This window comes from Ctenopharyngodon idella, chromosome 5 (assembly GCF_019924925.1).
Source record: "Ctenopharyngodon idella isolate HZGC_01 chromosome 5, HZGC01, whole genome shotgun sequence".
Taxonomy (NCBI): Eukaryota; Metazoa; Chordata; class Actinopteri; order Cypriniformes; family Xenocyprididae; genus Ctenopharyngodon; species Ctenopharyngodon idella.
Genome location: NC_067224.1, coordinates 9,305,264 through 9,321,589, shown reverse-complemented (window position 1 = coordinate 9,321,589; position 16,326 = coordinate 9,305,264). Strand labels below are relative to the sequence as shown.

At 37.7% G+C, this 16,326-nt stretch overlaps 1 protein-coding gene across 2 annotated transcripts; it reads right to left on the bottom strand.

Moving 5' to 3' along the window:
* Positions 1 to 203: 203 nt before the first annotated feature.
* Positions 204 to 16,321, bottom strand: mks1 (MKS transition zone complex subunit 1). Of its 2 annotated transcripts, XM_051892907.1 has the most exons (18): positions 16,067 to 16,317; positions 15,541 to 15,668; positions 15,390 to 15,442; positions 15,131 to 15,286; positions 14,406 to 14,503; positions 14,150 to 14,278; positions 13,676 to 13,780; positions 13,474 to 13,582; positions 10,767 to 10,823; positions 10,619 to 10,661; positions 10,362 to 10,424; positions 9,574 to 9,644; positions 9,428 to 9,497; positions 9,178 to 9,285; positions 5,295 to 5,428; positions 5,137 to 5,219; positions 4,939 to 5,036; positions 204 to 1,360 (listed from the first exon to the last, which is right to left on the bottom strand). In XM_051892907.1, exons 1-18 carry the CDS (start codon positions 16,141 to 16,143, stop codon positions 1,257 to 1,259), a joined length of 1,686 nt encoding a protein of 561 aa, XP_051748867.1. In that variant the 5' UTR covers positions 16,144 to 16,317; the 3' UTR covers positions 204 to 1,256. The 2 variants fall into 2 exon arrangements, with proteins under 2 accessions (XP_051748867.1, XP_051748868.1); XM_051892908.1 differs by lacking the exons at positions 204 to 1,360; positions 4,939 to 5,036; positions 5,137 to 5,219; positions 5,295 to 5,428 and adding an exon at positions 8,379 to 8,407 and having other exon boundaries at positions 16,067 to 16,321.
* Positions 16,322 to 16,326: the final 5 nt, after the last annotated feature.

Sequence of the window (16,326 nt, the reverse complement as noted above, 5' to 3'; positions counted from 1 at the left end):
GCAACATTGCATATCTAATCAACTCCTTACAAAAAAGGGATTGAATTAAGACTCAGTAAGTAATTTAACAATGTATTACTGTCTCTGGAAGGCTTTTGTCTTTCAAACACTAAAATGTACAAATTTATGTCATTTCTTATTTACAGCCTACTTGAAGTAACCACAGAGATTTTCATGCAGGTAAACAAATAAAATATCTCATCTTTGTTTAAAATAATTTATTTTAATTTTTCATTTTTATAATGTAATTACTTAATAGCTTTACATTAAACTCATGAACGCCCTGCAGTTCCATCACAAACCCGTCTGGGAAACCCTCACATAATATAATATTTAATGCACTTCATGTTGTTGATAACAAAGAATGGCATATATTTTCTTTCTCTTTGTATTTTTATATCATTATAGTACAAGATCCTATTCAAATCAATGTATGTGATAAATGAGTTTGGTCAAAAGTAATCTAAAAGTATCAGATTATATTACCTTAAATGTATAATGTAATGGATTACGTTAATAATTTTGTCATGTAATTTGGCAGCACAAATTGTACAGAACAAATCTGCAGAGAGCTAAGTAACTGTATCATAATTCCCATGAATCAATGACCTACCTACCATGTTTTATGATGTGTGGCTTATGTTTATAGATTAGATGGTGCCCTCTGCTGTTCACTCATGTGCATGTACAGTGGCCCCACTGGCTGCCTTAGATAATATATTAAACTAAGTGACATCTGCAATTAAATAAATTATGCTTGATCTTCTCTCAGAACTGAGCCTTTTGTGCAGCTAAACCAACTCTTTCAAAGCCATAAGTGGATGTATGTCATTTCCCCTCAAGTTTATCACATTAACTTTGAACATGACTCATGTCTGACAAAACTGAAAATGTCCAAATACATTTCTCCCCTACATCTATTGTTAAATGTTAATTTAAACAAAAAACTTTGTGTGAAATGATAGCACAAGCACACCATTCAGTTTGTGAAATATTATGAATACATAATATGAATTTCTTGGAAATATCCTCATTCTTGATAAGTAAACTAAGCAATCTGTTTTAATATGTACAATAACCATGTCTTTATTAAACAAATTCTTCTCAAAAATAGTGAGGATTTACTTTCTTAATACATTCTTATTACATAAGACACAACTGAAAAATTCAAACAATAAAAAAAAAAATGTACTATTCAAATATAAAACACAAATACTATGAACATCATTATTATATACATTCAACGTGTAATGTTTCTATGCAGAAGACTCTGAGTTTAACTGTGCAGAGGTGGTGATGAGATCTCTGGGTAAAGTCTCTCTTGCCTCCTGCATGCGCTTATGGGCCCTCTGAAACGCTTCTGAAATCACAAACACACCAAATCAGAAAAGAAATATGTCCAGTATAATCTGATATATTGGCATTCTGTACTACAGTCAATAGAAACTAGATTTTTTAATTTTTTGAAGTCTGCACTACAATGCATGGGTGTTGTGGGTGGTTGCCAGGGTGTATCTAGCGTATCTTGTGTGGTTAGCAGGGCATTGCTGGATGGTTGCTTACTGGCCAAATCAAAAGAGCCCACCAAGTCACTATGATATTCTGGTGTATAGCTATTGCATGTTTTGGTTTCTGCCTTAATGTACGTCTAAAGGTGTGGTCTCATTTAATAATAATAATAATGCATTTTATTTAATGGCACCTTTCATAACACCCAAGGTCACCACACAAGCAAGCAAAGATAAAAAAATAAAAAAATAAATAAAAATACAGGTCACTACACAAGACAAGTGCAGTAAAGACTCAATGAAACATATTATAAAAAAGCCTGTATAAAAAGATATGTCTTAAGACGCGTTTTAAAGGTCTGCAGGCAATCGCTATTGCGAACATCAAGGGGAAGGGAGTTCCATAGGCGGGGGGCAGCATAGCTAAAAGATCTGCCACCCATGGTAGTTAGTCGAATCCGAGGTACCACAAGAGAAATTGAAGATCAAGATCTGAGAGCACGTGAAGGAGTATAAACATGAAGAAGTGGAGTAAGGTATTGGGGTGCAAGATTATGAAGTGCCTTGTAAGTAAGTAGCAAGATCTTGAATTCAACTCGATACTTTACTGGAAGCCAGTGCAAATGCTGAAGAACTGGAGAAATGTGTTCAGTAGAAGGTGTTCTAGAAAGAACACGAGCTGCAGAATTCTGAACCAACTGGAGCTTATGTAGCAATTTAGAGGGAACACCAGTGAGAGGAGCATTACAGTAGTCTATACGTGAAGTGAATAGTGCGTGAATAAGAACTGCTGTATTATTGGTTGAGAGAAAGGGACGGAGACGGTTAATATTACGCAAGTGGAAGTATGCAGTCTGCGTGATGTTATTAATTTGATTTTCAAAGGATAGTGGATTTTGATAAAACAGATCTAGTGCCAACAAGTAAGGCCTCCGTTTTGTTGCCATTTAGCTTCAGGAAGTTAGCTGAAAGCCAATCATTAATTTCAGCTAAACAGCTGGACAAAGATGGTGGAGGAAAAGAACCAGTGGGTTTGGCAAACAGGTGAAGTTGGGTGTCATCCGCAAAACAATGAAAATGAATACCATGTTTCCTCAAAATATAACCAAGAGGGAGCATATAAATAATGAAAAGAAGCGGGCCCAAAACAGAACCCTGGGGAACACCAGTGGTGACTGCAGATGTTCTTGATCTAAAACTTTTTAATTAAATATGCTGAGTGCGTCCAGAAAGATACGACCTAAACCAAGACAGAAGAGTGCCAGTAATCCCAATAGTAGCTAACCTGTCGAGAAATATCTTATGTGAGACAGTATCAAAGGGGACGAAAACCAGATTGAAATTGTTCATACAAATTATTATTAGAAAGATGTTCGTGAATTTGAATTGCAATACACTTTTCCACTACCTTAGAGATAAACAGTAAATTTGAAATTGGACGAAAATTATCAAAATTAAATGGATCAGCCCCTGGTTTCTTAAGTATGGGATTAGTAATAGCAGATTTAAGAGATGGAGATACAGAACCAGAAACAAGTGAAGCGTGAACAATTTTAGTAATCAATGGTGACAGGGCTGGTAAACAAGCTTTCACTAAAGGAGTTGGTAGGGGGTCTAACTGACAAGTCGAAGATTTAGATTTATTTATCAGACCCACTATCTCTGAAGTAGATGGTAGTGTAAAGGTAGAGAAAACAGAGTGGGGAGATGCATGAGAGATAGACTGACAGGAGTCATGGTGGAAAATACCACTAAGTAATTGCTGATGTACATTTTTATCCTTAGACTCAAAAAAGTCATAAAGTGAACACATAATCAGTGGAATACATATCAGATGGCAAAGAATCAGGAGGTCGCAGAATATTGTTTACCACCGAGAAAAGAGACCTGGAGTTCCCATTGCTGACTCCAATTATGTTGGAGTAATAATCAGATTTAGCTTTGGACAGTGCATTTTTGTAGTTTTGAATATGTTCAGCATTTCTTTATGAAAAGTGAGGCCAGACCTGACGTACAACCGCTCTAACCTACGCCCTTTAGTTTTAAGTTCATGCAGTTCAGGTGTAAACCAAGGAGCTGAATGTACAAATGAAACAGTTGCACAGGTGCAAAATCATCTGAAATCATATTCAGTCCATCATTGTAATATGAAACTAGTTCATCAACAGTAGAGAAATCAGATTTAGCAAGGCACATCAATGTGCGGTAAATAGTTGTGAGGATGGTAGAAATCGTCCAATTAATTTTTAAGGCAACTGATTCAAAAGAAGAATATGCAGGCAAAGTTAACTGAGATACTTTAAATTTCTCTTTATAAAGTATCGCTAGCCCCCTCCCCATCCCGTAACACGGGATTTACAAACATAACCATGTCCTGGGGGAACAGACTGGTTTAGATGAAAAAAGTAATCTGGTTTCTGCCATGTCTCAGTTAGAGAAAGTCAAACTTATGCACAGATGCACAGCAAATAAACTTACTACTGATGCACAGCAAAATTTTGCTGGCAAAATCCAGTCATTCCAATAGGATTTTGCACAATTTCATTCATTTTCCAGATGGTCACGTAAATCCATCACGCTGACCAACAGAAAGCGGTTTAGTTTGAAAGTGATTTCTGTGTGAACAATGTTTTATACATCTCTACGCTATTGATATTTTATAGCTTGACATAAATAGAAAAATGTATACTCGTTATATAAATTCCTATTACTTTTTTATTTCGATTTTTAAAAAATATTTTATTCATTTAACTTTTTCATGGTCTAAAAATCACACTTTGAGAAATGAGAAATATGTCATATAACATTTAGATTTTTAGCCGTTTCATTTTGTTTTAATGCTTATTTTTCATATTTTAAGTCATTTAATATAATAATGTAATAATATATTTAAGGCATCTTGCAGCCCCCTTTGGAAGTGTGCTAAGGCACCCAAGTGGGTCCTAGCCCCCTTGTTGAGAACCAGTGTGTCTACACGGTGCAACAGCTAGAAGCTGTCCACACTGGATGTGACCACTGCAAATCCGTTTGTCCTTCACATCAGAAGTAGCGCAAGCACTTGAAGTATGTCAGAAATAGAATGGGGTATCAGTATACCATCGGGAATTTGCATTGCATCCAGTGTAGACAGCATCACTCTTTATAATGGGTTCTATTTGCTTTTGTCGTGTCATGTCTGGGGTAGACACAGTGTAAGGTGAACCATTACTTTTCTTAGAAATCAGACAAAATGACTGAATCCTCAGCAAAATGCATAATTTGAGTTATCACTAATCCCCGTAGCATAAAGGGTGGGATGAAATAAGTGGAACAATTAGGGGTTTGTTAAAATCCTAAATATGAACATTTACTTACCTTGAAATTACCTCAGCAAACAACACTAATTAATAGCAATAAAAGTCCTAACTGAAATTATTTAGACTTGCCTTACCCAGAACATTATAGACAGAGCCCTGCTGACTGTGGCCTCCCAACTGATCCAGAACAGTCTGTCTCCTTTTCTTCAGGGTGCTGGCATCAATAAAAGCCCTGAATAAAGTACAACAAGCTCTTACAATCTCAAAGGGACAAAATAGTAGCCTACTGCTGCAGTCACACAATGCATTATTCACTGATTGTGTTGGCAAACCTGGCATGCTGGATACAATTAAGAGTAAAGGTCACACTTCCAGTGGTTTGAGTGCGAAAGCCAAAGCGACTCATTCGCTCTCCCTAAAAATAGAAGTGAACTGAATTAATGGACATGCTTATACAAAACTTCACAGCACAAAATGTATAATGAATCACCTTGAAAGTGCCAGGTACTCTGACATAACTGATGTCCTCAAGTTCAGGCGCTCCGCCAATGAAGAAGCGTCTCAGTTCAGCCACCGTGCCGAGCTGGATGGGTCTCCATGTGCGGCAAGTCATTTTGTGACAACCTGAGAGCATAACAAAGCCACTATTAAACAAGCTTATACAAATATACTTTATAAAATGTACTTGTACTACAATTCATTACATATATGATATCCAGGGCCCAATTGTTCAAAAGTAATCTGATTGGATTTTGGATTGGATCAAATCTTGAAAATGGGTTGTTCAAAAGAGAAAAAGGATTCTGAAACAAAATTCCAATCTTGGTTTTGATCTGGATCAAATCGTCAGTTTGTGTCATTCAAAACTTTTTAGTGAGATTGGGATACCTTTGATTCATAAATAAGGATTATCCTGATCCCAGCAGAAGGGTGGATTTCAGGAACAAAAATGTAATAAAAATGTTTGTTTCATGTAATATATACACATTTATATAAGCCTTTCAATACAGTAAAGTAAAAAAAAAGATTTTGGTGCCATAAAATAATTACCTAAACAGCTGTCAATATCACACAAAAATAATATACACTGCTCAAAAAAAATTAAGGGAACACTTTGAAAACACATCAGATCTTAATGGGGAAAATATCATGCTGGATATCTATACTGATATGGACTGGGTAATGTGTTAGGAACAAAAGGATGCCACATCGTTTGATGGAAATGAAAATTATCAACCTACAGAGGACTGAATTCAAAGACACCCCGAAAATCAAAGTGAAAAAATGATACAGCAGGCTAGTCCATTTTGCTGAAATGTCATTGCAGCAACTCAAAATGGTACTCCGTAGTTTGTATGGCCCCGACATGCTTGTATGCATGCCTGACAACCAATGAGACGATGGATGGTGTCCTGGGGTATTTCCTCCCAGATCTGGACCAGGGCATCCCTGAGCTCCTAGACAGTCTGAGGTGCAACCTTGCAGCGTCGGATGGACCGAAACATAATGTCCCAGAGGTGTTCTATTGGATTTATGTCAGGCGAGCATTGGGGCCATTCAATGGTATCAATTCCTTCATCCTCCAGGAACTGCCTGCATACTCTCGCCACATGAGGCTGGGCATTGTCGTGCACCAGGAGGAACCCAGGACCCACTGCACCAGGGTAGGGTCTGACAATGGGTCCAAGGATTTCATCCCGATACCTAATGGCAGCCAGGGTGCCATTGTCTAGCATGTAGAAGTCTGTGCGTCCCTCCATGGATATTCCTCCCCAGACCATCACTGACCCACCACCAAACCAGTCATGCTGAACGATGTTACAGGCAGCATAACGTTCTCCACGGCTTCTCCAGACCCTTTCACGTCTGTCACATGCTCAGGGTGAACCTGCTCTCATCTGTGAAAAGCACAGGGCGCCAGTGGCAGACCTGCCAATTCTGCTGTTCAATGGCAAATGACAACTGAGCTCCACGGTGCTGGGCAATGAGCACAGGGCCCGCTAGAGGATGTCAGGCCCTCAGGCCACCCTCATGAAGTCTGTTTCTGATTGTTTGGTCAGAGACATTCACACCAGTGGCCTGCTGGAGGTCATTTTGTAGGGCTCTGGCAGTGCTCATCCTGTTCCTCCTTGCACAAAGGAGCAGATACCGGTCCTGCTGATGGGTTAAGGACCTTCTACAGCCCTGTCCAGCTCTCCTAGAGTAACTGCCTGTCTCCTGGAATCTCCTCCATGCTCTTGAGACTGTGCTGGGAGACACAGCAAACCTTCTGGCAAAGGCACGTATTGATGTGCCATCCTGGAGGAGTTGGACTGCCTGTGCAACCTCTGTAGTGTCCAGGTATCGCTTCATGCTACCAGTAGTGACACTGACCCTAGCCAAATGCAAAACTAGTGAAAAACAGTCAGAAAAGATGAGTAGGGAAAAAAATGTCAGTGGCCTCCACCTGTAAAACCATTCCTGTTTTGGGGGTCACCTCATTGTTGCTCATTTAGTGCACCTGTTGTTAATTTCATTAACACCAAAGCAGCTGAAACTGATTAACAACCCCCTCTGCTACTTAACTGACCAGATCAATATCCCAGGAGTTTAACTGACTTGATGCTATTTTCTGATTAAAAAGTGTTCCTTTAATTTTTTTGAGCAATGTATTTAATAAAGTGTTTTTTTTTTTTAATCACTGTAAATAAACTACATGGGCACAATCATCAGAGATGAACTACTTTCTAACACATGCATCCCTTACTGCATGTGTATTTGTTTGCTGGTAACACTTTACAATAAGGTCTCATATGTTAACATTAGTTAATGCATTACCTTACTTAAATGTCCCTCATTTTACTGACCCTAAATTTTTGGAACGTTTGTAAGTTTCCCAGTTCGACAATAGGTCACCCATATCCTAATTATACTCCCAAATGTTAAATGATTCGTAAATGCTGGTTACAAATTGGGGCATTATTATAGCACACAATACAGTACTTCATTCTCAAAAGAAATGTTTGTCCTATATAGTGTTGAGGAAATGACATTTAAAGCTGCAGTCCATAAGTTTTGCCTCTTTATCGCCATCTGTGCTTGAAACCTGCAATTGCAGTTATTTTTGGAATTATCATCTTTACATGGGTTCTGCATCGGCCCGGCTCCTCAGCACGGATGAATCTAATGTTTGTTTGCTGTCAGTCACCGCACCAGTGTGGATACTGTTCTTCAGAATCACAGATTCTACGTCTTGGAAATATGACCAAAATAAGAATTTTCACCGGAAAATGTCATCTGAACAAGTAACATGTCTGACACTTTTGTTCTGACCAACTGCATAAGAAAAAAAAAAAAAACAATAAATCACGCTGCCAATGGTGATTAAATCTAACAATCATTTACCTCATATCATATCAGACCATGCAAATTATTATTATGGTTATATTTTGTTCTCAAATTGTACATGTTAACAACATCAGCATTGCGTGACTATGTGTATTTAGTGTGTATTAGCGTTACCTGTAGATTTCAATTTCTGTAGGCACACTGCAGTCCAAAGTCTTTTGCTTTTGACAACAGGTGAATCTCCAGTTGTCACTGATGATTGTCATTTGGACCTTTCTGGATTACAATCCACCATCAAAATGATAAGTTTAATTATTGCAGCTGCTGTGAGAAAAGGCTATAAATGATCCGCCGCCTATAGCATCTTCCACATGCCATATAGCGTACTAGCTGGGACTCCTTCTTCATGTAAACCAGGGGTGGGGAACATTGATCTTGGAGGACCATTGTTCTGCAGAGTTTAGCTCCAACCCTAATTAAACACACCTGAAGCTAATCAAGGTATTCAGGATTACTAAAGTTACAGGCAGGTGAGTGTTTTTTTCAGGGTTGAAGCTAAACTCTGCAGGACAATGGTCCTCCAAGATCAATGTTCCCCACACCTGATGTAAACAGACGTGACGTAATGATGCAAAGACGAACGGCTGCATGCTCAAATTTCCCGCGGAAACCCACCAGTACCATCTGGATTAGGAAACATTATTACAAGCTTACTGTTGTGAATCAGGCTAAGTTAAGGAGATGGTTTTGAACACTGGCTGGTTATGTACTTGCTCAAAAATTTATTTTGGATAATTGTTAACCAAAAAAAGTTATGGACTGCAGCTTTAATATAAATTGATGTGTTCCAATTTGATGTTGTCACTTTCATTTTGACCCTGCTTATGATTTTTATCAAATAATTTTACTCCCAAACAAAATAATTGCTTTGTGAGTCCGGTTATGCATCATTAAAATGAACAGAATCAAAAGAATGATTCATTGATGAATTGAACATCATTATATTACACGCAATACTTCCAAACAAAAGACTGTCCGACTCCTACCTGGCGTTGAGGGAATGACCAGGAATCCATAGCCCTCAGTTCTGTAGCGCTGCCAAAAATCCAGTGAGAGAACTTTGAAATACAGCACAGGCCACTGGGATAATGACCCTGCACAGAACATCAGCACCTGTGTTTATTCACTGAAAATGTATTGACAGTGGTACTTCAATTTCATATCAGGTGGTTGTCTATGTAAAGTTTTTTTTCCATTCTTTAGTTACAGATATTCTGAGTCAATCAAAGATCTCACCATCAGACTCATCTTCTTTATGGAAGAAGGTCTCAAAGCTGAATGGATAGGAGAAGAATGCAACATCCTCCTATAAAACAGAGAACATGCTTAACACAGTTTCATGAACACAGAGCCGGTTGATGGGGTCTAAAATGGCAGCTTACCTTTCCCACACTGCGCGTGCGACATGTCTGAGTCACACCAGACAGACACTGAAAGGGAACACTGGACCAACCTGAAGAACATAGAACAAACTCAACACCATGATTTACTGACAGAAAATGCACAAACAGTAATACAGTAACTTAAAGGGATAGTTCACCCAAAAATGAAAATTCTGTCATCATTTAGTCACCCTCAAGTTGTTCCAAACCTGTATGATTTTTTTGTTCTTCTACTGAACACAAAAGAAGATTATTTTGAAGAATATGGGTAACTGAACAGGCCCAGGGCCCCATTGACTTCCACAGTATGGAAAAAAATACTATGGAAGTCAATGGGACCCATCAACTGGTTACCGACATTCTTCAAAATACCTTCTTTTATCAAATGATTAATTTAAATGTAAGTACATAGTAGTTAAGGCCACTTAATATAAAGTGGGACCAAGAAATTCATACAGGTTTGGAACATCTTGAGGTTGAGTAAATGATGACAATTTTCATTTTGGGGTAAACTATCCCTTTAAAATGTCTGAATGTCATTTCATTAGTTTAACCATCAGAATCTGTATTTTTTTTTTTTAACAGTATAACTATTGTTTTATCATTTAAAACTTATCAAACATTTTTGCAAAACGCTTTGCTTGAAAAGTGTGCTTTCTTTAAAAACTATAAATGCCACTTGGTTAGATTTTGTCATCAAAAGCAATGTCATGTATACATTTATAAGTGTGGCTTAACTGTTTAAATAATGTTTGTCATTGTGTGTGCATGAGAGTAGATTGACTTACTGTTTGGTAAATCCAGGAAGAAGTGGACATAAAGATTGTCATACTCATAGCCCTGAGCAGAAACTAAAAAGAAAAACTGCCATATTATGATCCAAACAGTAACTTTTGAGACCCAATTTGTGCTAAAATTTAAAAATATATTCCAGACACTGTACAATTTAAGCATGCATAATGTGCATATAATGTATAGATGTTATACTGCTTTCCCTTCAGCAAATCTGGGCTAATTTTTAATTTATAATAACTGTTATACTCACCAATCTCTCCATTTGCAATCAGGCGAAGTATCCCTGGAGGTGGCTAAATGAAGTTTTTGGAGAATCAGAATGAAAGATTTACTTTTTTAAACAGTGTTTTTTAACGTTTTAACCTGTGTTTTTTAAACATAAGAATTGTGATTCTTACCATCTCAAAGTCTTGGCCAACCAGGCTGTTGAGGTAATCTTTGTGACGTGTGTACAGCTAAAAGAAAAAAGAAAAGAAAAAAAAAGGAATGTGTGTGAATGATGAATCCACCAGACAATGGTTAGCAATCTACCAATGAGTCTTGGGCCAGCCAATGAATTCCATATTGCTCCAGGGATGCTGTATGTACAGTAAGTGCAGTTTAAGATGCTTCAATGAACAGAGTTTTCTAGTTACCAAGAATGTCACATTGAGACTCTGTTCCAAACTGTCTAGATACATCCCAAAGTGAAGGGTGATGCTAAAAGTCAAGCTCCAAACTGTGTTATTTTAGTATTGTTTATATACTGTTGTAGTATTTATTTATATTTTGAATTAGGTTTTATTTTCAGTTATTTTAATTTTAGTTTAAGTTTTGGTAATTTTCTTATATGCATTATAATTTCAGTTAGTTTCCACAGTTGCAACATTTCTATTTTTTTAATCTAATAATTATATTTGATTTTATTTAGCTTTGTTTCAATTAATGAAAAATATTTTAATAAATGTATTTTTTATAATTTCATTTTCATATTACATCTTGTTTTAGCCAAAATCCAATGTCAAAATACCATATTTATCCCTTGCAGATATGGCAATCCCAAAACCAAATGCCCAGATGGTGAACAAAGTTTATTTTAATGTAACTGAAATATAAACATTTTACAAAAAAATTATATTCAGTGCTGCAAAGTGCCAATAAAAAAGGTTAAATTCAATTTGTGACACATTTTGTGAATCAACTATGACTATTTGTGTAGTGTGAGTGCATGACCGTTACTAGTCACTGCTAAGGAGAAGTATTTCAAATCAGTCACTGAGATTCCATTTCCATTAGGATTCTGCCTTAGAAGTTAACTGCCTATGTAGGTAGCATACAGTGAGGCAGCTCTCTAGGGTTTGGAGCAGGAGGCTAAAAGTCTAGACTAGGGGTGTCCAAACTCAGTCCTGGAGGGCCACTGTCCTGCAGAGTTTAGCTCCAACTTGCCTCAACACACCTGCATGGAAATTTGCTCTGCAAGGCCACTTGAAGACAAGCCTGCAAGGTTAGCAAAAACAAAAAGAAAATAAAAGTGTAACGCCTGCTAACGCTGTGGTACACAGGGAAGGAGACCAGAGGCCGTTTTTTTTAATGGATGTCAATGAAGGAGAGGCTTCACTACGCTGAATAAACCGCTGTTGTGAGGAAATAGCTTATCATTTAATGAATCGACAGCCCATCGGCTAATCTTCAACATGTTTGCTCTTAAACATTAGTTTTGGATTGATCTATTTTTAAAGTTTACACCGAAAAAAATGCTGGTTTATAAGAGAAGTCATGGACAATTGTGCGGTAGGATTCAGTTTAAGGTAGTGATGGGCGATTTCGAAACATTGCTTCATTAGGCTTCAAAACCATTACGAATCAGTGGTTTGGAGCATATACCAAACTGCCAAAGTCACGTGATTTTAGTAAACGTTACTTCGTTACGTCATAACTGTTTCGAATCGTTTCGAAATGTCAATGGTTCTCTGTGAACCCATGAATCTTGCGGATTCACTGAGATCGCCTCCCAGCGGCGAACCATTAAACAAGTGTCTATGGGTTTACCTGATCTCTGATCAGTTTTATACATTTGTTTTAATTAGACATTAGTTTAATTAAAAGGAATAATAGTAGTTAATAGTCTCTTATTGGCCTGTTTAGCTGAGCAATCCATGGAACAAACAAAACAAGAAAACCCTGAAAATTGATAAAATAACACATATTACACAGACACTTGATATTTAATCTTATTAGATGATTAGTTAATTGTATTTGATAGATCTTACTTTCAATAAAACATTTGTGATGTGTTTGTAAAAGGTGTTTTTATACATGTTTGGCCTGAGTTTTTGTTGCATTTCCACTGATCTGACCAGCAGGGGTCACCAGCGTGTGGCGTTTCGAATGCTTCAAAACAGTGAATCATTTTGCGAAGCAATTGGTTCATTTGATTCAAAGCTTTGAAAAGCTTAATTTCTCCCATCACTAGTTTAGGGCACTTCTCATTCATTTCTATGGTATCCACAAACAGTGATTGACTGTCGCACAACTCTGAACTCTTGAGTGAAATTCAATGATGTTAAGGCTGTAATGTGATTGGTTATCAAGGCACATGTGATCCAAGTTAGCTGTTATGTTTTCTCCAATGGTAGAGCCACAGACCATCGTATCTCCTAATAATAAGACCATCTCTGTTTCTAGTATGCTTAGGCCCTGTCCCAAATGGCACCCTCACGGCCTTCCTACGAGTCCGCACTTTCATGACGTAACGTCGCTTTGACTGTCGGGAAGAAGTCTGCCGTGGAGCTCGCACCAGTGCGGGCTCAGCAAAAGTGCGCATCGATGGTGCATATCGGCCGCAAAGGGGGTGCTAAAATTGACAAATGGGACACCCTACGGTCTCGTGGACTTAACGGACACGCGCACGCGGCAGCCACTGTAAGTCCACAAGACCGAAAGTGCATAGAAGTGTGCCATTTGGGACAGGGCCTTAGTAAGACCTTGATTAGCTGCTTCAGGTGTGTTTAATAGGGGTTGGAGCTAAACTCTGCAGGTCAGTGGCTCTCCAGGAGCAGGATTGGATCCCTCTGGTCTATACAGTATGGTAAACCACTAATCCTAAGCAAGGGCAATTGGCCATACATCTCTGTACATGCGCTGCTCTCTCTCTTTCTCCTCCGCATGAATGTCTGATGAGGCATTCTCCAGATACAGCCTCCACACCTCTCTCTTCTCCCCCTCTGTTTCCAGCCTGGAGTGAAAGTCAAATACACTTTTTGTAATCACAATGAACTCATCCCCACATTATTCTTAAGAGAAATTAATAGAAATTGGTGGGTCTTGCCTGTAGGCTCCTCTGTTGTTGTTAAAGTCTGGTTTTAGTGTGATTACTCCATTACCGTCTGCTTTTATGGTGCATAATATATATTCATTCTCTTTCAGGCCCAACCTATAAGACACAGTCAGCTCAGTCAGCTGATAGATCAGATCTCATTCTCTTGCAAAATGGACACTAATGTCTGTTTATTTCACATTACTCTAAATGGGTGATATTATAAAAATCTAATTCTGAACTTAAAAGTGAAATAAAGGAGTTTGTCTTTAACTTTTCTGAAGATTATTTGCATAGAAGTCTTAAAGGTACAGTAGAAAATTGGTCTGCTGGTAGAAAATGGTTATATTAAACTATATAATGCATTTTTGGATGCAAAATACCTTGAATAACATTATAAGTGGACCTCAAGTTAAATAAATTATAATAAAATGTATAATATGAGCCTTTTAAGTGGCTAATGAAGAGTATCATTGTCTCACTTACTTCCCTGAAGGCCCAAGATCTCCCATGATGTACATGGTCTGCACTGGTGTGTTGATGATGTGGCTGTTCTTAATGAACTCCTCTGAAGGCTCCCATGTGATTAAACGTGACTTGGGAACATTAGACTCTCTAAATTATGCAAAAAAAAAACAAAAACAAAAAAAATCCAAATTATGTACAGGTAAATCTTCTTAACTTCCAAAATATGATACGACTTTCACAGAAATTTCACAGAAATGCTTATAGGTACACTTACACAGGACGTCTCTCTTGTCTCCTGTGTCTAACATTGGCCATGCGTTCTGCTAAGAAGGTTGGCTTTGACTGAGTTGGGGTCAGCAGACTTTGAGCTTGCTGCCAATAAAATCATAACTTCAGAAAACTGAAAAACATATGTAGTCTATATATCTACTGGTGAATCTCACCAAATCTGTTAAAATCATGTCTGGGTCATATTTCACTGCAAATATTTATTTATATTTTGCTTAAAATCAAGCATGAAACGGAAGATTTTATTACGTATATCCAAGCAAAAAAAGCTTTTCAAACAAGAAAAAATGTAGGGTGGGATTTGATTTTGTCCATCAGGAATTAATTGGTTTGCTAAGGTTTGCTATTGCTATTGATGTCATGTGAGTGACAGGTTGTTTCACACTTGTGCCAGTGAACACATCATCAGAGAAGAGATGAAATGTTGTTGCAAGAGGCAAAGGAAGGTAATTGATTAAAGATTTTGAGGGCATGTGAATTCTGAAGAATGTTGGTAACAGTTGATAGCTGCTTAACAGTTTTGATTTCCATTGACTTCCACTGTATGGGCAAAAATACATTTAAGATGTGTAACAGGGACACTGTAAGTGTAAAATAAAGTGCTACGAACATTTCTCTTTTTTTCTTTTATTTTGATTTTGTGGTGAAATATGACCTGGGTATGTTTTCTTTTTTCATTTTTATGTTAGGGGTTAGGGTTAGTCAACCAACCTCTTCCCATTTGGAAAAGCGATCAAAATCTGTGTAGGTAAAAATGCGCTGGTTTTGCCTTCTTTTGGATCTTTCAGTTGTCGTGATTTCTGTGTGATACTGACGCTCCAGTGGCGTTTGACAGTTTGACTCTGTTTGGTAAAGGTCCACTTCATACTGCATATGAATAACAAGCAGAACTCATCAAATACACCATGAAAACAGATAGCCTGCAGACTGTCTATTAGCACACAGCTTTGCCATCACACTAGTCGCCTACCTGACTGAAGAACTTCTCTTGCCAGCCAACCACTAGTTCCTCCTCATCAGTGGCTGTATTAGAATAAGAAAGTGAATATTATTTACCACAATATACCAGGTAATTGTTGTAACTTCTTTTTAACAGGTTTATATCTGTGTCTTTCACATACTGGAGGCTGATCGTGTCTGAGAGCTGAAGGTTTCCAGCTCTATAACTCCTCTTTCCTGCTGAGAAATCATTTGCTGATGGAGGTGTTGAGACAGAGCAGCTGTCGAGGTCACACGCTGTATGCGCACTCTAAAAAAAGAAACAAAAAAAGTACCATGGTAATACCATGTTTTTAGGCATAACACAAAGGTATTGTTTTTAGTGACTTGGAGTACCATGTAAAAACACAGTGGTACGTAAACGATTTAGTAATCATTTAAAATAAAAGTAAAGAGATTTTGGCAGTAGTATGATGCAGTAGAGATGGCAAAACCATGGTACTTCGATATATACAATATTTATCGAAGTATCAGGGTACGAATATATACAATGGAATTGAAATTCATTTACCATGGTATTTACATGGCACTACAGGGTAATTTCAGGAATAGCACGGGTACTGCCATGTCCAAAAGACATTATTATATATTTAATACTGTGTATACTTTTGTTATAGATGTCAAGTACACTCAAGCGACGTAACTTACCGTATTCGTAAGTTTTTAACTGCATCCCGGGAACGGTAAACCGATTCTCCGGTGTCAGTGCACCAGCCGTCGGCCATATCTGACACTCAGCCTCAAAAGATAAAAGTCTTTAGCTTTAGTGTACCATTTGCATCGGCTACTATTAAAAACACACGCCAAGTATGGAAAAGCGGAGAAGTTTTAAACTGATTTACTTCTCAATGTAACACTCGGGTAGGAAGTTAATACTACACATCAGAGCGTCTTGTTGCATAGTAACA